This window comes from Dama dama, chromosome 10 (genome assembly GCF_033118175.1).
Source record: "Dama dama isolate Ldn47 chromosome 10, ASM3311817v1, whole genome shotgun sequence".
NCBI lineage: Eukaryota > Metazoa > Chordata > Mammalia > Artiodactyla > Cervidae > Dama > Dama dama.
The window spans coordinates 5,821,788-5,845,664 of NC_083690.1; the positions used below are offsets into that span (position 1 = coordinate 5,821,788).

General features: G+C 45.6%; 1 protein-coding gene across 1 annotated transcript in view; it reads right to left on the bottom strand.

Moving 5' to 3' along the window:
• Positions 1 to 1,741: 1,741 nt before the first annotated feature.
• Positions 1,742 to 23,877, bottom strand: part of LOC133063426 (ectonucleotide pyrophosphatase/phosphodiesterase family member 7-like) — a 35,872-nt gene continuing 13,736 nt past the window's right edge. Inside the window, exons 2-6 of the mRNA XM_061152790.1 lie at positions 18,451 to 18,596; positions 9,659 to 10,285; positions 5,267 to 5,504; positions 3,766 to 3,889; positions 1,742 to 1,990 (exon numbers count right to left, since the gene is read on the bottom strand). Coding sequence (XP_061008773.1) covers positions 1,936 to 1,990; positions 3,766 to 3,889; positions 5,267 to 5,504; positions 9,659 to 10,285; positions 18,451 to 18,596 — 1,190 coding nt within the window. The 3' untranslated portion in view covers positions 1,742 to 1,935. The remainder of the gene's footprint in view (positions 1,991 to 3,765; positions 3,890 to 5,266; positions 5,505 to 9,658; positions 10,286 to 18,450; positions 18,597 to 23,877) is intronic.

Genomic DNA, 23,877 nt, shown 5'->3' on the forward strand with positions numbered 1-23,877 from the left:
TGAGGGAGCTTGCTTAAGAGGCTTGTGTTGGGCACGCAAGGTGAATAGACCCTCACAGCCTCCTGGCAGAACCCTAACTGTATGTGGAGGCCTTCACAGGGTCCAGTCAGCACACGATCCAGTGTCTCCTCAGCGCCTCGCTCTCTCAAGGCTGCATTCCTGAAACAGCTTCTACTGTGGGAACCATGGGCAGGCCATACTTCTAATGGCGGGAGAGCGATGAGGAGGCCCTGGTTGCCTGGATGCAGCTAGGAGGCTCGCCTCATTACCCAACCAAATTCATTTGCCAGATGCTGAGACGCTGAAGTTTGAGGCAGAGAAGGGATTTATTCATGAGCAGCCACTCAACATGAGGAAACAAACCTCAAACCTGCCTCCCTGTGGACAGGTGGGCGAGGGGCTGTGGGGTGTTTATGGGCTAAAGAAGCAGGATGGTCTGGCACCAAGGTGGGCGTGGAGTGAGGTGATTGGAAATAAGTAAAAGGTGAGGTCATAGTTTCATGCAGGGGCAACTAAACTATAGGCTTCTTCATTGTTCAGAAAACAGCAGGTTCTGATGGAGTTTTTGACCCTCTGACGTCAAAGGTCACCAAGCTCCCGCATGCCCAGTTGGAGGGTTGGTGGTCCTAATCAGTCTTAACCGGCTAGAACTAGACACAGCTGACTCCAACTTCCTGGAAAACAACTTGGGTGAACATCTTATTGTTTAGGCTTGGGGGGACGTGAAAGTCATTTGTAACAACAAATAAACTGAACAGTGAAGGCAGACTATAGGTGTGATGGGTTTAACCATGATTACTCTGATTTCATTGATTTCTCCTAACAGATAGGAACCCTTGCTTCCCCATATCCCAGTTAGGGTCTGTCTCTAACCCACAGAGTTCACCAAATACTTTTTAAGCATAAACTACATTCCTGGTAGGGCTTCCCTGGTGGTTCAGTAGTAAAGAATCTGCCTACAATGCAGGAGACCTGGGTTTGATTCCTGGGTTGGGAAGATCCCCTGGAGAAGGGAATGGCAACCCACTCCATTATTCTTGCCTGGAGAATTCCATGAACAGAAGAGCCTGGCAGGCTACAGTCAATGGTGTCACAAAGAGTCGGACACGACTGAGCAACTAATACCTCACCTCATGTGCCTGGTACTATCAGGCACTGAGGATGCAACAGTGAGAAGAACCAGGAGTGGTTCCCTGCCCTCCAGAGGCTCAGGGTTTCATGGGGTAAATAGGTATTGAACTAATTATCACACAAATAAATATAGAAGCACAATGGCAATATATACAGTGTCAGTAAGCACATGGAACTATTAGGGCTTACAGTGGAAGCTTTGACTCTGCAGGGAAAGGAATCTGGAAGAAGAGTCAGAATGGTACACAGGTGGGGATGGGGAAGAAAAGAAAAAAAGTTACTTCCATTTGACCTTATTATGTCTTGAGTAAAAAGCAGAACAGTGAAAGGCACTGGTGCTACCCCTGGAGTTTGAACTGTGTTCAGAGTCTAATAAGTTTACCTTCATATATCTCTTGAAATAACTCTATTTGGAAGCATCTTGGGAGCTAATTTGTTAAATATGCTTGCACAATGCAGTTGATGGGGACAGATGAGTCTTATTACCCCTTTCAGATGAGAAACACTTGAGCCCTGCTCAGCTATGAGAACAAGAGAGGAAAATTAATTCTAATTGAGTGCATTTGTTCTCTTATATATGTTCTTCTACAAGAACCAAGTGAGCACAGGATCTGACAAAAATTCTTTTATTCCATCAACAGTTGATTAAAGTAGAGAGTGTGAACTGTGGTTATTGCTGTGTTTTTACAAGGAATTAAAAGTTTCTGGGTCTGAGATGTTGCATAAATCCTCTGAGTCACAGCATCCTGGGGTAGAAACATCTGATGTAAGATATGGTTGGATCTTGGTCCTGAAGGAACGATGTTAGAGCTCAGTCAGGTGTACTGGCTTACTTGTGCTGTTTTGGTCAGCTCTCTGCCTGCAGTGGAGAGTGAAAACCAATGGAAATGGGTCAAACTCATGAATACCAAGCTTTCTATTAACACACATAATAGCTATTAATTACCTTTCCTCTGAGGAACCAAAGGGCATACAGGGTCAATACCAGAGTAAGTGATGCTGCATGATACTATACTAAGATATTAATAAATCTAGGCTTGTCTAGCCTTCCTGATGCCATAGATGGGAGGCAGATTGCGGAAGGCCCTGAGTGGGCCACACCACTGACCTGCACACAGACGATACTTTTATCTTTGTGTGTGGGCTCTTGGGAGGGACGAAGGTCATAGGTAATATATCTCACACCTAAACTTGGAAGGATCAAGGCATTGAAGGGATTTGTAATGGCCCATGGACCTCACAGATGTGGTGTGTTCAGGTGTTAGTGAAGATTAGGACTGCTGTTTAACATAGAAAGTGAAAATTCCAGTGGTATTGATGTGGAGAGAAGCTTTAGGATATATCTAAACAGTCCTTTCAGTGGCAGAAGACATGCATATATGCACATACTATAGTAAAGATTCAACTGCTGGATTTGAGGCTTTCTTTAATAATGGTGATGATGGTGATGGTGGATGATGAAAAACTAATACATTTTAACTATATGAAATGGTTATCTCTTAGAAATTATGCTGTGGGAATGGCCATTCAATCAGTACCTTGAGGTTTTTTCTTTCTCTCTTCTATGGCTAATGGTTTCTGCAGAAAAGGACCAATTGATTTCTTTCTAAAATGTTGCTTCAGGGTATAGAGACTTTTATAGGTCATGTTTCAACTTATAGGAAAATTTTATAGTTCAAATATAAATTACATTAAATGTGGGCTTTGTAATGGAGTTAAGGTTAAGTAAAGTTCTGACTTTCCTTAGGCTGTTTATGGTGTTCAGGAGGCCTCCATGCTGTTGAGACAGGAGCTCTTTGAAAGCAGAGGCATGGTCAGGATTGAGTGTCACAAGGGATGTGAGAGGCTCAGTCTTCTGATGTAACTATGGAGATGTAGAAAGCAGTGTTCTTGGACCACTGAGTGCTTTTGTTGAATGCAGGACCAGTGTTACGGGTTGAACTGTGTTCCCCTGAAAGGATGTGTTGGAAGTCATGACCCCTGGTACTTAGGAACGTGACCTCATTTGGAAATAGGGTCTCTGCAGGTGTAATTAAGTTAGGAGGAGATCATACTGGAATACAGGCGGCTGTGAATTCCATGATTGGTGTCCCTTTAAGAGGAGAGAATGCCATGTGAAGACAGAGATTCAGAGCGAAGTTGCCCATGTGATGGTGGACGCAGAGATTGTGTCTACAAGCCAAGGAATGCCAAGGATTGCTGGCAACCACCAGAAGCTAGTAGATGCCAGGAAGACTTCTCCCCTACACATTTTAGAGGGATCAAGTGAATACCTTGATCTCATACTTCTAGCCTCCAGTTCCACAAGACAAGTTTCTATTGTTGTAAGCCACCCCAGTATGTGGTACTTTGTTATAGCAGTGCTGGGAAACGAATGCAACTGAAATGTAGTTTTTGGTGCCCAATGCAAAGTGAAAATGGGGCCTTTGTTAAAAATCAAGATTTTTGAGATCAAACCAAGCTGGGGGCTCTTCTGAGTCCTGGTCTCTGTATCATTGCCCAGACTGCAAGTTCACAAAGATATCCTGGTTGCTGGGTCCTCAAAGTGTTGGACCCCAACACACTCAGAAAGTGGTTGAAATGGGTTATTACAGTGTGAACTGATCAACCACAGAAAACTCTCAGACTACTCACGTCTTTTTCCGACAAAAGACTGTGAATGTCACACCAGCGACAAACAGAACCACAAGGACTCCTGTGACAACTGTGAGACCGATCGCTGTATTTTGGAGAGCAGATGCCCTCTTCATCTCTGCTCCTGTTAATAAAAAATCAGATGTTTTTAAATGATCTGATTAAGAGGCTGCTCCTGGGTCTCTGGGAAGTTTCCTATCCAGGCACTGGTGAATATTAATTATGGAAACGAAATGTACATTTAACCCAAGAAAGTGCTCACTGTAGAGAAATCTCATAGGGCAAGTCATTGAAAGCCGATTTACTAAATGACCTATTCGCCAAATGACCCATTTGCCTAACGACCACTTTGCCAAATGACCAATTTGCTAAAAGCCAATTCACTGAAAATCAGTTGGTGGGATGTCCTGCTTATCAATAACGGATGATCAAACACACCTCACCCCAGCCTCCCAGGATTACATATGGGGCAGGTGTAGGGGCCAAAGGGTTGTAGCAAAATTCTAAAACTTAAAAAGAAATTCTCAATAACTTAGAGAATTGCCATTCATTTAGTTTTCTGCAGAACATCCTGTTTCTAGTAAATTCACATGAAGGTTGTGGGTCTAGTTTTTAGTTGCTCAGTTGTGTCCCCGACTCTGTGACCCTCATGGACTGTAGTCTGCGAGGCTTCTCTGTCCATGGTATTCTCCAGGCAAGAATACTGGAGTGGGTAACTATTTCCATCTACAGGGGATCTTCCCAACCCAGGGACCAAACCCAGGTCTCCCACATTGCAGGCAGATTCTTTACTGTCTGAGCCACAGGGAAGATTGTGGGTAGTGGCTTGGCAGAAGGGAAGAGTGCAGGGAGCTGTTCCTTGTACTCCATTTCGATTGAGTGTGGTTGCTCTAAGCATCTGATAAATCACTGGGCACTAAGTCTCCCCACAGAAGAAATGCTGGTGAGTGTTTGTAAACAGCTGAATTCCCAGAGATGCTTCCTTTATATCACCGAGATTTAGTTTTTTGAAGTCTTAAGGATTCTCAGCCTCATTTACAGGAACCCCCGCCCCCATGTCTAGCCATGAGAAGAGCGCTAAAGCTTTGTTCCTCTCCTGTGAGCGGCTTTCCTCTGGGCACCAGCATGCACAGAGTTGCTGAAGGAAGGCTGCTTTTCAGAATCTACAAGGGGTATCTGGTGGAGGGGCGGGGGGCAGACTCTCCATGCTTTCTGAGGCTCAGAAGGATTACTGCCTGATTTCCTCTATGGAGAGCCTTCCTTTTTGCCCCGTAGGCACTGTATAAAATGTCACCAACACAGTGAGGGATTTCCTCCTTCATATGCTACCTGTTCACAGCCACTGCTGATAATCTTGGGCTGGGGGCACTGAAGCTGCCAGGAAACAGGATTGTTCTGCTTGATGTTTCCCTCATTCAGAAAACCCCTTTTTGAATCTTTTCTATCTCAGGACAGAACAGACCACACTACCAGTCTCTTGGCGGTGGCTTTTGTGTCTTACCTGTGTGCTGGTCATAAGTGTCTACCAGCATTTCCTGGGTGACGGCCAGGGAGCCGTTGTGGGGCTCAGGGGTGACCCCCAGGAGCTTACACATGAGGGGGTAAATGTGGATGCTGTCAAAAGGCTCGGCCAGGTGGTTCTTCTTGAAATCAGGCCCGAAAGCTCTGAATATGGTCTTCATGTCCATGTAGACATTATCAAAACCATGATCTCCTTTGTTGAAATATAGTATAAATCGCTGAAAAATAATAACAATGAAACAGTCATTTAAGGTTCCAGTCCTCTGAAAGAAAATTTTCCCTTAGCTAATTCCATAGTTGTTAGATCCAGGAAATCTTTGAGCACTTAAATGACAAGGAAGGACACTGCTCTCTGCAGTGGCAGAGAGGAGTAGGAATGGAAGATCTTTAAGGGAGAGAATAAAGCTCACAACTTCCCTGGTGGCACAGATGATAAAGAAGCTACCCACAATTCGGGATTCCTGGGTTCAGTCCCTGGGTCAGGAAGATACCCTGGAGTGGGAAATGGCAACCCACTCCAGTATTCTTGCCTGGAGAATTCTGTGGACAGAGGAGCCGGTGTGTGGGGTCACAAGGAGTCAGACACTACTGAGAGACTAACACTTTCTTTTTCAAAGAAAATCACACCTGTTAGAAGCAGTAATAAGATAGTAATACTGACAGTCCTAACAGACTCAAATATAGAGGGCTCACTGTGCACCATGAACTGTTCTGAATGTTTTATAAAGTGAAGGCTCTATCCTCATCACTGCCATTGTACAGATGAATAAACTATCCTGAGTCATGAAGTAGCCAATGCTGGAGTAGGTATTTGAACCCCGACTGGTTCTATAGCTAGGAGCATTTATTTTCTTTTTCAAAAATATTTATTTATTTATTTGGCTTCGCCAGGTCTTAGTTGTGGCACACTCCTAGTTGGGGCTTGTGGGATCGAGGATTGAGTTTGGGCCCCCTGCATGGGGAGCTCAGAGTCTTAGCCACTGAACCAACAGGAAAGTCCTCAGGTATATTGTTGCTTATGGTGCAAAATTGCGTATATATTTTTTTGGGGGTGGGGGAAGAGGAGGATTAAAGAGGAGGGTATCAGGACTGTAGGTAATTGTTTAATGAGTACTAGATAGACTTTTGTCTGACCCCTTTCAAGTGACAAAGTAGCATCAGTCACACCACAGCACTGTTTGTATTTCCTTATTTTCTGAGGACCAGCAGATACTCTGGCGTGTCAGACACGTGGTCTCTGTGTACTGAAAGGTTGGTCTCATGGTTGCCTTGCTTCCTGTCTGCTCAGCTCAGGCTCCCTCCCCTGGCTAAAGAAACCAGTCCAAAGGCATTTGAGGCCATGCTGTGCTCTGGTGCTCAGTCACTCAGTTATGTCCAACTTTGCAACCCCATGGACTGTAGCCCTCTAGGCTCCTCTGTCCATGGGATTTCCCAGACAAGAATACTGGAGCAGGGTTGCCATTTCCTACTCTAGGGGATCTTCCCCACCCAGGGACCAAATCCATGTCTTGTGTCTCCTGCATTGGCAGGCGGATTCTTTACCACTGCCTGTTAAGAACAGTTAAGTGATCCCAGGAATGGCCTCATGTTCTTTGCAAGCTCCCTAATCCTAAAAGAGAAGGGTCACACCCACTCTGCTCTGCACATCAAGGCAGGCAGGTGGGTGGGAATATGAGCAGTGGACTCAATTTAGAGCATTGAGACACAAAAGATTTTCTGTCTAACAGACAGTTTGCCAGAAGATTAAACTGATCACTGCATCCCATCCCTCAAACTATCTGGTTGGTCATGCTGGGAATATGACTGTCCAATTAAATGTCTTATCGTCCCTCTCAAACTGTGACATCATTAACCAGGTTTACAAAGAGGTCAGTGCTATGTAAACTTCTTGGCAGGGCCTTTGCTCCAGGCCACGTGGGGGCTTACAAAATACCAATTAAGTTTTGTATTTTACTGTAAATGTTTCCACCAATATTAAACAATAACCTTATGAGCTTTCCCAGACCTGTTATACTCTAGACTTTCAGCAACCTAAGAGTATACAGATTGCAAGCATAATTATGATGTTTGGCTTCCGTTCACAGCCTTAGACAAGGATTCTTCAGGTTGTACCTAAGATGGTACATGTGATATTGAAGCATCACTTAAACTTTGTTCTGTCATGAATTATTGGTTGGTAGTTTAAAAAAAAAAGACCTCATGTATGTCTCAAAATTAGCATTGATTTTGGTATTTTCTTCTTTAGGCTTCTTATTTTTTTCTTAACAACTGTGTTGAGATATAATTCATATACAATGCAATGTATCCATTTAAAGTATACGATTCAATGGTATCTAGTATATTCACAGAGTTGTGAAACTATCATCACAATCAATTTTAGAATACTTCCATCACCCCAAAAAGAAAGCCTATACCCTTTAGCAGTTACTCCCCAATCTCCCTACAACTTCCCTTGGTCGTAGACAACTACCAATCTATGCTCCGTATCTATAGATTTGTGTATTCTGGACATTTCATTTAAATGGAATCATACATGTCCATCAGCAGACGAATGGATAAAGAAGCTGTGGTACATATACACCATGGAATATTAATCAGCCATTAAAAAGAATTCATTTGAATCAGTTCTAATGAGATGGATGAAACTGGAGCCCATTATACAGAGTGAAGTAAGCCAGAAAGATAAAGACCAATACAGTGTACTAACGCATATGTATGGAATTTAGAAAGATGGTAATGATAACCCTATATGCAAAACAGAAAAAGAGACACAGATGTACAGAACAGAGTTTTGGACTCTGTGGGAGAAGGCAAGGGTGGGATATTTCGAGAGAACAGCATCGAAACATGTGTATTATCAAGGGTGAAACAGATCACCAGCCCAGGTTGGGTGCATGAGACAAGTGCTCGGGGCTGGTGCATTGGGAAGACCCAGAGGGATCGGGTGGAGAGGGAGGTGGGAGGGGGGGATCGGGATGGGGAATACATGTAAATCCATGGCTGATTCATGTCAATGTATGGCAAAAACCACTACAATATTGTAAAGTAATTAGCCTCCAACTAATAAAAATAAATGGAAAAAAAATAAAAAAATAAAAAAATTCTAAAAAAAAATAAATGGAATCATACAATATGTGGTCTCTCCTATTTGACTTCTTTCACTGAGCCTTATGTTCTCAAGGTTCATTCAAATGATAACGTGTATCAGTACTTCATTTCCTTTTAATGGCTACATAGTATTCCACTGTATGGCTAGACCCTGTTTTGTTTATCCATTCATCAGTTGATGGGCATTTTGGTTGTTTCCACCTTTTGTTTATTATGAATAATGCTGCCATGGGCATCTGTGTATAAATTTTTATGTGATCAGGATTGCCTTTTTTCTTTTGACTATATGCAAATAGGAACTAGAAGGTGTTTTTTTTTGAGGGGGGAGGGCTGTTAACTTCTTGTTAATCTCTGCATAATAATCCAGCACATAGGCTTGGGTTTGTACATCAGCCTTACATTTCTAATACCAAATCACTCCTCTTCAGCTTTGGTTTCTTCCTCATTATAAAGGAAAGATAAGAGAATTAACCTTTAGGGTTGTTGCTGCTGCTGCTGCTAAGTCGCTTCAGTCGTGTCTGACTCTGCAACCCTATAGATGGCAGCCCACCAGGTTCGCCCGTCCCTGGGATTCTCCAGGCAAGAACACTGGAGTGGGTTGCCATTTCCTTCTCCAATGCATGAAAGTGAAAAGTGAAAGTGAAGTCGCTCAGTCATGTCCGACACTTAGCGACCCCATGGACTGCAGCCTACCAGGCTCCTCTGTCCATGGGATTTTCCAGGCAAGAGTACTGGAGTGGGTTGCCATTGCCTTCTCTGTTAGGAAAACAAAAAATAAAATGTTTGTGTGTGTGCGTGCTCAGTCGCTCAGTTGTTTCTGACTTTTTAATGGTCCTACGGACTATAGCCTGCCAGGCTTCTGTGTCCATGGGATTCTCTAGGCAAGAATACTGAAGCAGGTTGCCATTTCCTCCTCCAGGGGATCTTCCCGACTCAGGGATCAAACCCACATCTCCTATGATTCCTGCATTGAGGTAGATCACTGAGCAACCAGGGAAGCCCAAACATGAAATAATTAATGTTAAAATTTTAACACAGCCCTAGACACAACCTTGGCCAGAGATATATATCATTATTGTTGCATAATGGTAACATGGAGCAGGGTGGGTAGGGTGGGATGTGGGGAGGTGGGGAACACTCAGAAAACAGTGGGTTACAACTAACTCATCATGCATACACTTATGTTTTAATTTTTTTCAGAACAGTCCTTCCCTATTGGCTGCCTTCCAGATCCAAGATGGACTCTATTTTAGAATCCACTCACCCCGCTGATGCTATAACCAGAGTCAGCGTACATCACGATTGGCAGGACCCGCTCATGTTTGGCAAAATGGAAGCGTTCTGGAAATTCCTCCTTCTTGTACACATTGAGGTGAGGATGAGCATTCTTCAGTGCTTGGTAAACCGCTTCCTCTTGCCCCAGTTTGGGCAGGAGCATCCCAAAGCCGCCGTAGTCCACAATGTCAAACTGGACCAAGTCCTTGAAGCTGATGTAGTTGCTCAGGAGGATCTCGGTGATGTTGGGCTTCTTTTTCATGGTGGTCATGCCATGGTCTGAGGTGATGATGACATTGAGGTGCTCAGTCAAGCTGTGGCTCCCAATGGCTTCCAATAGGTACCCGATGGTTCTGTCGATTTGCTGAATCATTGCCCTCCTTTTCTCCGTGTCAGGTCCATAGAGGTGTCCCACGCTATCCGGCTCTCCATAGTACAGGGTCACAAAGTCAAAGTCTTCCTTGGTGAACCAGTTCATGACAATGTCGATGTTCTGTCTCCACTCTGTCTCATTGCCATTTGGGTGGGTGTATGACTCCACCAGGGACCGCTGGACAGCCTCCCCTTGGTACTTGGCGCCTCCCCCGGGATAGTGGAATGACGCTGTTTTCCTCCCCTGCAAGTGCAAGAATAAAAGTCTGTTAGAGCCGTTTCTTCTCTCTTTCTCATCATGTGCAAAGCCCAGCATGTCGGCAGCCCTGTCCCAGTCCAGAAACATTCATAGAAAACATGTGGGCCCATGTTTGGAGGCAAATGGGGTTGGGCTTCATTCCTGGCATCACCAGGATCTCCTGGAATCTAAAACACTGATAACTGTGAGACGTGCCCTTATTTTATGCACTTCTATGAAGAAAAATGCTTCCAGTAAAACCGCTGACACTTCAATGACGAAGATGCATTCCAATTTTGGGATGGAAAAATGAAAAAAAAAAAGTTCCTTAGATTGGAGGAGAAATGGTACTTTCTAAACTGGTGATAGTGAGTGAGTTCTTTAATCTCGTAGTGCTTCAGTATTTCTCCCTGTAAAATGCCAAGAAGCTGATGGGACTTTCTTGAGGATTAATCCAGGTAGCTTTGAGATAAAGTGTTGGGCATTGTGTTTTGGCACTTGGCAGGCACTCTTTTCATTGCCTCTAGACCTGACAAGCCACCACAGGCCTTCCCCAGTGTGTCCAGTGTGTGCAGTGGACAGTAAATATGTTTGCCTGCCCAGCACCCACTCCACTGTCTGCAGGTTTGGAGCATCTGACATCCCCTGGAGGCTCTCCTCCCTGCTCTTGCTCCATGCCTGGTTTGGGGTGTGTTGGTTCCACATCAGGCTCCGGAAGTGGGGTGTGGCTCTGGGCTGGCCAGTCAGGGAACACTGTGTCCCCTGGCCACAGCAGTTGGTTGAGCCTTGGGCCTGTGTCCCAGCCAGAGTCAATGAGACTTGGGGACTCCTCCTGGGGCTGTTAGAGATGAAAGAATCTACCTAGCTGTCCCCATCTCTAATGTTTATAGAATTTGGGGTGTTTACAAAAGCGGAGGCTGTCATCTTATTCCCTGTGCAGATGTCTGCTTGATGCCAGACCCAGAGGCAGACAACAGAACAGTTAAAGGTGTGCTTATTGCTGGATTGCCTGGGTTTATCTTTTCTCTTTCATTTGGATTGTGTTACCCAAATGCTCTTCACCTCTGTTACCTCATCTGTAAAGTGGGGTTGTTAACGCCACCTCATGGGGTGGTTGCAGGGACTAAATGCACGTAGAGTACATTGGTAAGCATTCAGTGAGCTCAACTTTTATCTTTCCTGGAGAGGAACAAAGAGCACTGGGCTCAACCGCACGGCCAGGTGAAGAGGGGCAGTGATTATTTCCTCCAGTTTCTGTCTCCTGAGGGGCATTGAAGGTGGAATTGAAATGTGCCTGTAGACCCCATGGTTGGAGTCTGCAGAAGGAAGCTGAGACTGGTCATGGCAGGAATGGCTGCAGCAGGGAGTGTGGGATTCCTCACCTCTGAGGAAGGTGGTGGGTGATCCATGAAATTCTGCTGAATCTTGCAAGGCCTGACCTTGCTGCTTGACTTTGAATCTGTTGTCAGTGGCCCAGCCACCTTCACCCTCTCTGTCATGTTGTGGGAAACCAGGCAGGGCACTAGATTACAGCCAACAGAAAAAGAGCCCTGGCCTCCTTAAAAGCCGTCATGGGAGGAGCTGCTTGTCTCTTCCCTGTCCTTGTCTCCAGTGGGTAAATCGGGGAAAGAGGGGTGGGGTGGGGGCTCAAGAGAGTGGACCATGGGTCACGTTCCTTCTTTTTCAGGCAGCTGGGGCCACCAGAGAGTCTGTGGTGGGGTAGGGAGCATGCTGGGGATCAGAGCTTTGACTCGGATCTGAGATGAAGGTTTTACCATGAGCAGAACTGAGTCTTCAGACTGAAAATGAGGCTGTGTTAACAACACAAGTAATTTCAAAGTCATGAAAATATTAAGTGATAATGCTCCTCAGCAGAAAGGTGTTTTTGTTTTTTGACAAAGGCTGGTAAAATTGTTAGGAAAAGAAAATAGTTTTATGTACACTTGCCAATGAGTTAACAGTAAGATGGACCCATCTCACTAAATAGGCTGTTGCAAAGCAGCTCCTCAACAAGGACTGGGCACATAGTAGGCACTTGATAGATTTCTGGTTCCATAAATGACTGACCTGCTTATTTGGGGAGCAAGTACTTTCCTTCATCTTGGCTGTTAACTTGAGGGCTGTTCTGTGACTCTTCTAATTTTAGTATATGTGTTGCCGAAGCGAGCACTGTGACTCTTCTTGTATCACCCAAGATTTAGATATTCTGAAAAACTCTCTACAGTTCAATGGCTTTAGTAGAGCCAGGAGAGGATGCTGGTGTAATGGTGTCAATCTGGTATAGAGAATAAATTATGGGACGAATTGTGGGATATTGCACCTGGGTCATGGCTATGTGGCCTACAACTGGGCAGAAAAGTATAACCAAGCATAATATCAAACTTACCATGTACTGTTTGAGAGATAGAAGCAGGTAAGCTATTTGGAAGTTGGAAGGGATGCCATTGGAGCCCCACCCACATCCCCTTATTAGGCCTGTGCACCCACATCCATTTCTGTGAGAGTGGCTGCTAATGTCTCACTATTCCTCCATGTTCTGAAAAATCCCTTTGCCAAGTGGCCAGACCTGCCTCACCTGAGTAGGTAGCCTTTACTGCTCCTTTATCCTCAGCAGCCCACGGCCAGTGACCGGCAGCAGGACATAAAGCCAGCTCCCTGGCTTCAGGGTGGGATAACATGGGGGTGAAATTCATGTTCCTGTGCTCCTGGGGGATCAGGCTGAAGCTGGTGTTCAGCAGAGGCCACATCTCACTTAGCTCCTTCTCTCGCTACGTCAATTTTCCTTACTCCCATCTCCTGAGAGCTCTCTCTCTCTCTCTGTTACATGCACTGCATCACTGCCTCAGGCTCTGCTTTTAGGAGGCTTGACCCAAGACAGAAGTCCTAACACTAAGCGCTTTGCACAGTTCCAGAAGCTCTACTGTCCATAGCTGTAGGTGAAATATTGTCCCTTCTGCCCTCCAGCATTCATTTCCTATTTTGGGATCCGGTTTTATTTTCTCTAAAGCATTTTCCCCAACCTGAAATTACCTTACTTTGCTTGCTTTGAAAACTATCTAGTTCCCTCCTCTAGAAAGTGTGGCTGTTCTTGTTGAACGCATTTTTCCTGGGACCTAGGACAGGCCTGGCTCAGACTTAAGTGCTGACTGCTGATTAAGTACATGCTGAATGAATACATGAATCACATCTTCTTTTAGGGGCAGAAAACACACCTTCTTCTCTCTTGATTAACTTATGGAAATAGTTTCAGAAATGCTTTCTCTTTTGGGTTCTAGTATCTTATTTGTAACCTCTACAGGTAACACATTTTCCTTTCTGATAATAGAATTTCTATGGTTGCTTTAACTTGCAAATCCTCTAATATTTATTTATTGCATTTCTGATTGGCATTAGACATAATTCTCAGTTTTTAGTGATGGTAGTTTGTTTAACTCTAAGTGTAAATTGACTTTTCTCTCAAGCATGGATTGACTGGAAGGATGAAACTTCTAACGTTTTGTAGAACACAGTTTGGCTATTTTTATTATTTAGAATAAGCTGACATTGACATTGTGAGGGACTTAGGCAGCACTGCATATTAGTTAAGTTCCTAGGTATTTGCCTGTTAAATCTCAGATGTTCCCAATTGAAATTATTTTCTCGTGCTATGTTCTTAACACATACTCTTTCTTTAAAGGTGTCCAGACTGTAGTCTTAGGAAGCTATGGTTTTTCTCACTTGGTCCCATAGAGATTGTAGGATTTATGATGCTTTGTGAAATGAACTCCAGAGAGAAATATATATGTAGCATGTGCACACACACACATACATACACACACACTTGACTGTTTATTTGGGATCTACGATAATCAAAAGTGCTATTTTCAACAAATACTTCTGAGAAACAATCTGAGCACTTAATTGGATGCAAAAGAGTGGGTATTTACTATTCTACCCTTTAATTAGCATAATCAGTGTTTCCAGAAGCAATAGCAATTGGAAAATTGCTAGTTTTATTAGGTGCATTATTCTTCCTTAGTGTACTATTGCATCAGTGTGGCTATTACTCTTAAGCTGCTGCTTTAAAACAAGAGTTGATACTTCTTAGGGCAAAGCCTGAGTGTTGGGCTTTGTATAGAATCTACAGAACTCTTCAGGGCTTCCCTGGTGGCTCAGACAGTAAAGAATCTGCCTGCAATGCAGGAGGCCTGGGTTCGATCCCTGGGTCGGGAAGATCCCCTGGAAAAGGAAATGGCTACCCACTCCAGTATTCTTGTCTAGAGAATTCTGTGAACAGAGGAACCTGGGAGACTATAGGCCACAGGGTCGCAAAGAGTTGGCCACGACTGAGCAGCAAACACTTCGCAGAACTCTTCAGAATCAATCATTAGTGACGGAGTTTTAGTTTGGTTTTCTGTTTTGTCTTGTCTCTTATCTTATTGGACAGAATTAATATCACCAAGGTGTATAGGTTTTAGGAAGGCCCCTGAAGTGTTCATCCCATTGTACTTTGGTGGAGAGTATGTTTAGTGGTTTAGGGAAAGGAGTTAGTTACACGTTCTCCAGAATGACTGACTGGAAAGAGATGGACTCCATGTATTGAGTTGGTCAAAAAATTTGGGTTTTCTGTAATATCTTATGGAAAAACCCAAACAGACTTTTTGACCAATCCAATATTTGAAATCAGAAGTTGGTTCTGAGTGATTTCATTGCTCTTCTGTGTTCTGGAGGTGTCACTGAACAGGAATAGAGAGGGCCAAGAGTCTGTGTTTTACCCCCTCCCATGCCCTTTTGGAGGTCAGAGTATTATTCTTAGAACCTTTATGATGTGTGATGGAGACACAATTTGCACCAGTACTGGGATGCATTATGTTTCTATTAATGCTCTTCTAAGCAAAAACTGCTGGCACCCTCTTTCTCACAGCTTTTCCAAGTTTGGAAGCTTTTGTCTAGGAGATCTGGCTGACACTGAGAACCTTAGCTGCCCTCCCCACCGTCTCTCCAAATCCCCTCCTGGTGGCAGCCTACCGTGGTCCTGTTACAGACTCTTGGCAGACATGAGTATCTCACCCACACCATTTCACATCTTAATACTCTCTGTGTCTCCTCCATAAGAGGAGAAACATGCCCCTAGGTTTTCATGGCTTCTCAGGTGGTACAGTGGTAAAGAACCCACCTGCAATACAGGAGACCCAGGTTCGATCCCTGGGTCAGGAAGATACCCTGGAGAACGGAAGGGCAACCCACTCCAGTATTCTTGCCTGGAGAATCCCATGGACAGAGGAACCTGGTGGACTACAGCCATGGGGTTACAAAGAGTTGGACACGACTGAGTGACTAACACTTTCACTTTCCTGGGTCTCACAGATATAGCTGCCTGCCTTTCTCTGAGAATTAGGACTTCTGAACTTGGTGAAACACCTCAGTCATTGATCAGGTTCCATTATCCCAGAAGCTTGTTTAAAATCCCAGCCTGCTCTCTGGAACTTCCCCAGTGGTCCAGTGGTTAACACTCCCAGTGCAGGAGGACCTGGGTTCAATCTCTGGTCAGGGAGCTAGATCCAGCATGCTGCAACTAAAGATCCTGCATACTTCAACGCAGGTCCTGCACACGGCAGTGAAGATCATGCATGCCACAACTAAGACCCAGTGCAGGCCAAAAAAAGTCCCACCTTGCTTTCAGTGGAGCCTCTCCATTCATAGCCTGACCGTTAGGGAAGTCCCGATGGTGTGAGGATATACTTGTGGACTGTGGAGATTGGATGCAAAGGTAGTTGAGAATCCCATCTCATAGGCATCATCTGCCAAGAGACGCTGATTCTCATGAATCTTGGTGGACTCTGGCAGTGTTAATATCACTGAAGAAAAACATTTTAGTCCTATTAAAGGTTAATGCATCAGTATCCACAGAGCCTGCCTGGAAGAGACTCAGAAGAGGGATGGATTTTCCCAGTGATGGATACAGGGTGGGCTGCCCTCCTGCAACCCTGCCTGGCAATGCAAATGTGCCCACCCAATGGCATTTGGCATTTGTCACCCTGTTTTGGGGAGGGGGTGCTGACCTGGGACCACAGGTTTGCTCTGATTACAGGAGATTTTGTGCCAGCTCCTCAGGGAGTTGGCTGAATGGCCTTCTTGGGCAGGATGCGATACACCAACTTGACATTTGCTTGCCAAGCAAGTGGTGTGTTGTCAGCTGCCTGGCCCTGCACCAGATCCTCATTTTGCACAGCCACTTATAATTCAGCAAAGAGGAAAAGCACTCTGATTATGAATTGAGCAGGAGGAAAAAAGTCCTGCAAATAAATGACAAGAAGACAAGAACCATGCATAAGAAAGTGCCAGGAAGGGAGAATGCCACCAGAAGCCTCATGCCGGTGAACAAATTCTGTAGCAAGAGAGGCTCTGGGTTTTGAATAGTGAATTAATCAGGGCTATACAGACATTCTTAGCAGTCAGGCAGATACAAGAATCACTCTGAAGTCCATGACTAAATGCTTTGGCCACAGAAGAAATATGTCATGGTGAGAGTTAAAGAGTTGCTGAACCCAGAGTGAGTTCCAATCCCAGCCCTGCCTCTCACTAGTTTTGTGACTTTGAGAAGTTATGGTGTCACTTGGTGCTTCGGTTTACTCATCTGTTAAAGGGGCATAACCTTAGCACTACCTCTGCTGCTGCTAAATCACTTCAGTCATGTCCGACTCTATGTGACCCCATAGACGGCAGCCCACCAGGCTCTGCTGTCCCTGGGATTCTCCGGGCAAGAACACTGCAATGGCTTGCCATTACCTCAGGGTTGTGATAAATTAATATATGTAAAGCTCTTAAATCAGCCCCCGGCACATAATGACTATTACGGATGTTATTTTTATTGGAAGGACACAGTTTATTTGCGTGGTCTATTCCTCAAAATTTAAAAATGTGACAGATTGGGGAAGGAAGCTAGAGCACAACCATTAGGGGGAGAAAATGAACCTGAGGTAGAAAAGCGTTATGGCCAGCCTTCTGTGGTTCTTCTAGAGCTGTGTTGTCCCGTATGGGAGTCCCTCCTGTGTAGTATCTAGATTTAAGTTGAAACTAATGAAAATGAAACACAACAAAACATTCAGTCCCTCAGTCTCACTCGCCACATTTCAAGGGCTCAATTACCACCTGTGGCTCGTGGCGTCCGTATTGGACCATGCGGCATAGAACATGTCCATCATCACTGAATGTTCTATTGGATAGTTTTGGCCTAAAGCTCTAGTGACCAGCTGAAGTCCTGCTAAAATGCCTCAGCTTCCATTCATACATTTTGAGCAGTGAGCGCTAAGCAACTCACGTGGGTTATTACAGTTAGTCCTCCCAATGAGCCTGTGAAGCACGAACTCGGACAGCCTTCATTCTAAGGGTGGGAGCAAATGAAGCAGAGAGCAGAGGTCATTGCCCGAGGTGAGGCTGCGGGAGAAGGGTGGGGCTGGCTGGATCCTGCTCTGGGAGTCAGAGTCCACAGCCTGTGTTCTGAGCTGCTGCAGTCACAGCCCTTGGCCGTGTAGAGTGCACAGTGTGGGCTGGGAGCACAGAGAGGAAGGGTCAGGACCCAGGGAAGCTTGGAGCCAAGGCTGATGTCTTGGGGGAAGAGGAGGAGGATCTGTTCTGGAGTGATGACTTTGGAAGCTCACAGAGAAACACAAAGCTGGCAATAGGCATGGGGCTTGGAGTTCAATGTGCGACTGATTTCTGCCTTTTCGAAGCAATAGTGAATGGGTGCTGGGATAGTAATACTTTCAAGGGAATGTTCTCCTTAGAGCTTTTCATGAATTGAGTGGTCAGCTTCGCTTCTAAGGACTTTCATGCCTAAGCCAGAGGCAAAAGAGGAGATATTTATTAAAGAGCGGCTGGGTCCAGACCCTATGAACCCTGGAGGTACAGTCGAGATCATGCCAACTCTGCCCTCATGGGGACTTATCCATCCATAATAGCTAAAACTTGCTGAGATATGCATAAAGTACACATTGCATTTAATCCTTACACCAACTCCATTAAATGAGCACATTATCACAATGCCTGTGCCACATTTAGGGAAACAGGTGCTTAGAGAGATTAAGACCCTTGCTCAAGACCACGCAGTTTCTACCCCCACCCCCACCCCCAACATGCCTAGGAATGAGAGGTGACGTCCCAGGAAGTCAGCCCAGGGTTTCTGGCGATACCTGTCTCTGGGCTGTGATCCAGAGGGGGAGAACGCCATTGTCCCACCACTCAGTCTTGTTCTGTGTGGTCTTGAAGGAGTACTTCGAGAGTGTCTCTGTGTTGAACATCATGTTGTGAATGACTCCGTGATCTTCGATCCAGCGACCTTGGGAGTGAATAAAGGAGGGAAAGTATAGGTAAGTTCTGTGAATGCTGCTGCCAGGGGTGTCCACGTGTTCTTAAGATGGCTCTTCCCAACATCCTTCTGGTTGGCCTACTTAATTCAAGGGCTGACCCTGTGGGCTTCAGACTTGTTTCTCTGGAGTGCAAATGTTGGCAGCCACAAAGGAAGGGTCATTATATCTCAGACCTGCCAGATTGGATCTGCTTCCTGGAACATACCTCACAGTCCTGGGGGAAGCTGGTGTTGGCTGTGGAAGCTGATGAGGGAGGCGGGAAGCAGGGCACAGGAAGGCCAAGTTCCTCGGGTTATTCTGTGTCCAGAAACTAAGAGTCTGGGATTGGGACACTTCCTGTGGGATGGTTTTCCTCATTGGCTTGTGATGACCTGATTTTATATGAAATCTCCAGTGGGCTTGAATCCATGCAAACATCCCAGGGTTTCTCCCAGGATTCCCACAGGCTTGGCTGTTTGAGGGAACCAAGGGAATCAGGAAGGATTTGATTTTTTTGGTTTGTTTAAAAAAAAATTGTTTTTTTTTTTGCCACATGGCACATGGGATCTTAGTTTCCTGACCAGGAATTGGACCCATGCCCCCTGCATTGGAAGCACGGAGTCTTGACCATTGAACTGCCAGGGAAATCCCAGGAAGGGTTTCTAGACTTGTCAGTAGATGGAGGCAGACTTATTTCTCTCTGTTTAAGGGAGGAAGGCAGGTACTGAGGAATGTGAGTAAGCTAGGTTGTTGTTGAAAACATAGGGACTGAACCAGATATGGGAAAAAAAAAAACCCTGTGATGTTACTTTGTACTATGGAAAAGGGGACTGCACATGAGGGCCAGTCTAAAGGGGGGTTGAAAGTTTCAAGGGGAGAGCTGAGGGTCCATGCCCCTCTCCTACTGGGACGATGAAGCCTCTGGGTAACCCTGCTGATCATAAGACAGCAATGATTCCTCCCATGTCCACAGTAAGAAGGACAGTCTGTGACTGGGACTTGTGGTCATGGGCACAGAGAAGGGAAATGCTCTCTGTTGGGTCAGAGTCACTGCCAGACTGCTGGTGGGTAAAGTCCCCCTAGGGTGGCCAAGGCCAAGGCTTTCTATGGGGAAGAAGCAAAACCAGTTGTGGCTTTATCGTTTCTGCCTTGCAGGCAGGCCTGACAGCCAGCCAGGCGTGGGGTCACCAGAAATAAGTTGTGCTGCTGCTAGGGACTCGGGCCTGGAGGTGTCAAGATTCCTGGTCAGGGATAAGGTCAGACAGTTGACAGGTGAAGAGCGTGGACTTTGAATCCATGAGAGCTGGGTTCCCCTCCTGACTTGGCTTCTGAACTTGCTGTGTGCACGTGAACAAGCCTTGGTTTGCATGTGTAACAAGGGTAGGGTCTGTGTGAAGGAATCACGGCACACGTTCACCGTCACACCATATACCAACACACTTTTTCAGAGTACTTCAGGAACATTAGCTCATGTGAAGCTCCCAATAGCCCTGCAAGGTGTGAACTATTATATCCCTGATTAGAGCTTTCCCTCTTTGCTGGGTATGGAGGCACAGAGTTTGTTCAAGGTCATGTGGCAGAGCTGGGGGTGGAACCTGCGAGGTTTAATTACAACTCCCTGCTCCCCCTACCTGAGGTAAAATTCACATAAAACACGAGTGATGAAGAAGCCACCTTCCAATACAGGAGATGTACGAGGCATGAATTTGATCCCGGGGTGGAATTCTTCCTAGGTCGGGAAGATCCCCTGGAGGAGGACATGGCAACCCACTCCAGTATCCTTGCCTGAAGAATCCCATGGACAGAGGAGCCTGGTAGGTTACAGTCCATGGGATTGCAAAGAATCTGACACAACTGAAATGACTTAGCATTGACAGCAGTGACATAAAACTAACCATTAACATTTTAAAGTGAACAATTCTGCAGCTTTTAGTGCATTCACGATGTTGTGCAACCAGGACCTCTTTCTAGTTCGAGTACATTTTCATCACCCCAGAAAGGGACCCTGCCTATTAGCAGTCACTCTGCAGCGCTCCATTCCACACCTCCTGGTGGCCCCTAATCTGCTTTCTACCTCTATGGATTTATTTATTCTGGACATTTCATAGAAGTGGACTCATTCAGTATGTGGTGTTTTGTGTCTCGCTTCTTTCACTGAGCTTCATGTTTCCTGGCTTCATCCCTGTTGTAGCATGGATGTATACTCCATTCCTTTTAATGGCTGCATAATATTTCATTGTCTGGACAGACCAGAATTTGTTTATTCATCCATCCGTCAGTTGGTACACATTCGGGTTGTTTCTACTTTCTGGCTGCTGTGAATAATGCTGCTATGAACATTCATGTACAAGTCTCTGTTTGAGTCCTTGCTCTCAATTCTCTTGGGTAAATACCTAGGAGTACAATTGCTGGGTCATACAGTAACTCTATGTTTAACTTTTTGAGGAACCACCAAGCTGTTTTCCACAGTGGCTGCATCGTTTTACCTTCCCGTTAGCAATGTTCAACACTTGCTATTTTCCTCTTTTTGATTATGTCCAGCATAGCAGGTGTGAGTAACTCACTGTGGTTCTGAATTGCATTTCCCTATTGCCTGACAATGTTGAGCTTTGCAGCCTGTGAATACTGTGAGTGAGAGTACTCTGTTAGAAGCAGGTAGAGGTTTCATGGGCAAGAATCTTTGGAGCCTCACAAATAAATAACAGAAGGCTTCTGAAATCTATCAGGAGCCTTCTTGTTACAGCTTCCTGATGACTGAGCCATGTCATCGCAGCAGACGACATGGAAGCACAGACATAGACAGCCAGGGATCTCTCTTTTGCCTTTATTTTGTAAAGAAACCTATAATATCCTGAATCCTGTTCTATGTGACTCTCTTCACCCAGGAAAGAGCAAATCACGTGGAATTACAAATGCCTACCATTTCACCCATTCTAGTGTTTCTCCATGGTATTGACTACCATCAACATTCGAATCAATTGAGTTGCTTGTTATAAACACAGATTCCCGGGTCCCCATTCTAATCCTTGCTGAATATAGAGCTGTGGGTGGGGGCCAGGAGTCTGCATTTTAACAACCTCTCTGGGTGGTTTGAGTGCACACTGATATGTCGGAACCACTGGTTCAGGGACTGTTAGTCCTTCACACAGGCATGTGGATTAGTTCCAGCAGACTGCCCCTTGCTCCAAAATCTGGGTTGACTGTAGTCCCACACCCTCTTCCCTAAGGGACCAGGGAGCCCTCAGACCCTGGATCACTCTGGTGTCTGGGGAAATGTGGGGGTGGGGGTGTCCAGGGCCACTAGGAGGACATGGGAGGAGGGATTGGAGGAAGCCAGTGCAGGAGATGCAAGTGACGCAGGTTGATCCCTGGGTCAGGAAGATTTCCCTGGAGGAGAGCATAGCAATCCACTGCAGTATTCTTGCCTGGAAAATCCCATGGACAGAGGAACCTGGTGGGCTAGAGTCCATAGAGTCGGAGAGTCGGATACGACTAAAGCGACTTAGCATGCACACACACTGCAGGCACAGAAGCTTTCTCCTCCTGCATCCTACACATTCTGGCTTCCATGCCCTGGGACCCAGAAGTCAGTTATAACATAGGTTAAGTAGGCTAACCAATCACAGCATCCATTTCTCCCTCAAAATAATATTACCTGAGTTTCAAACAACTACCCTAAAATGAGCTTGGGGAGCATGACCCTTCCATTCTGTGGCATGGCTCATTCCAGTAATTGTACAAAAGGAATCGGCTCCGTGGTGTTTGGGTTATTCCCACCCTGACACTTAAAGGCAACCCAGCCAGTGGCCGGGGACCACTCATCACCCAGCAGAGGTTTCCATTGCCCTGTCAGTTCCTCCTTCTTTCTGTTCAGACCTCTTCATCCTTGTCAAAGGCCAATTCTGGAACAGGAGCAAAACGAGACAGAGGAGAGGGGAAGCTAGGAAACATGCCACTGCTGGGAGCAGCCAGCACGGTTTTACTTGAATTGCATTTTCTCTGCATTATACTCTGGGGCTTCCCAGGTGTCGCAGTTGTAAAGAATCCGCCTGACAATGCAGGAGATGCAAGAGACACAGGTTTGATCCCTGGATTGGGAAGATCCCCTGGAATAGGAAATGGCAACCTGCTCCAGTATTCTTGCCTGGAGACTCCCATGGGCAGAGGAGTCTGGTGGGCTATAGTCCATGGGGCCGCAGAGTTGGATATGATGGAGTGACTGAGCATGCAATACACTCTCTGGAGACAATTGGGAGGACCTGGCTGGGAATACTGCGTGAAGGCAATAAACGCAGTTATCGGTGCCTAGACTTCCAGAGCCTGCTGGTTTCACATGATGCTGCACAAGCGGAGTGTGTGTGGGGCGGATGGCTGGGTTTGTAAGCCCTTGATCTCTCTCCGGACCTCAGTTTTCCTGTCTGTAGAACCAGTGGGGTTAATGGTTTCCAAGGGCCTTCCAGGCTCCATCATTCTGAGAGTCTGTCATCGCTGTCATTTCAGTATCTGGAGAGGAGGGTAATTATGCAAGTGAAACAGGAAGTAGGATGAGCTCTTCTAGTGAATGGGATTCCTGCTGCTTGCTAATTACACTTTAATTAGGGTACAATGCAGACTCCCACACTGTATCAGTTATGGCAAGGTGCATGTAATTCACCCAGCTGAGCGTTTCAGGTCTGGGAGCAAACCCAGCTAGATTCAACTCCTTCCCCTGGTTCTCAGGGACTGATGTGTATTTATTTCTCAAATATGGTTTAGGAAACCAGAGTTGAATTCTATCCCTTCTTTTCTCCCCTTCTCAGATATTTTGAACTAAGTACTGTGGTAGACTGTCTCATGGTATTTATACTCTAGGGGGCGGGAGAGAGTTAAAAATAGAATGTGTTCTGGGTGCTTCTAATACTCACAGCTATTTTTTTTTTTTTTCTTGGAATTCCTCTACTAATAGGCCCTGCTAACAGACATGTCTAGGTATGCCATGTTTGTCCCAAGTCTCCCTTTGTTCAGTTGGTTGGCCAGAAACCCAATTCTCTCTTTCTTAAAATTTGAACCAAAAGACACAATAACTAATCAGCTGCTGGTAGGCTCTGCTGTCTCCCACACTGAACCAGAAGTGAAAAGAGAAAAGTGGTCACGAGTGAGGGAAGCAGAGACAAGAAAGCCCACGGGGCAGATAAGAGAGACCACAGGGCTTCCGAGAGCCAGAGGAGGAAGTTTGGTCTCTATAACTGCAGCTTCTATTCCCCAGTTGCCTCGCATTTGGTTCCCATGATC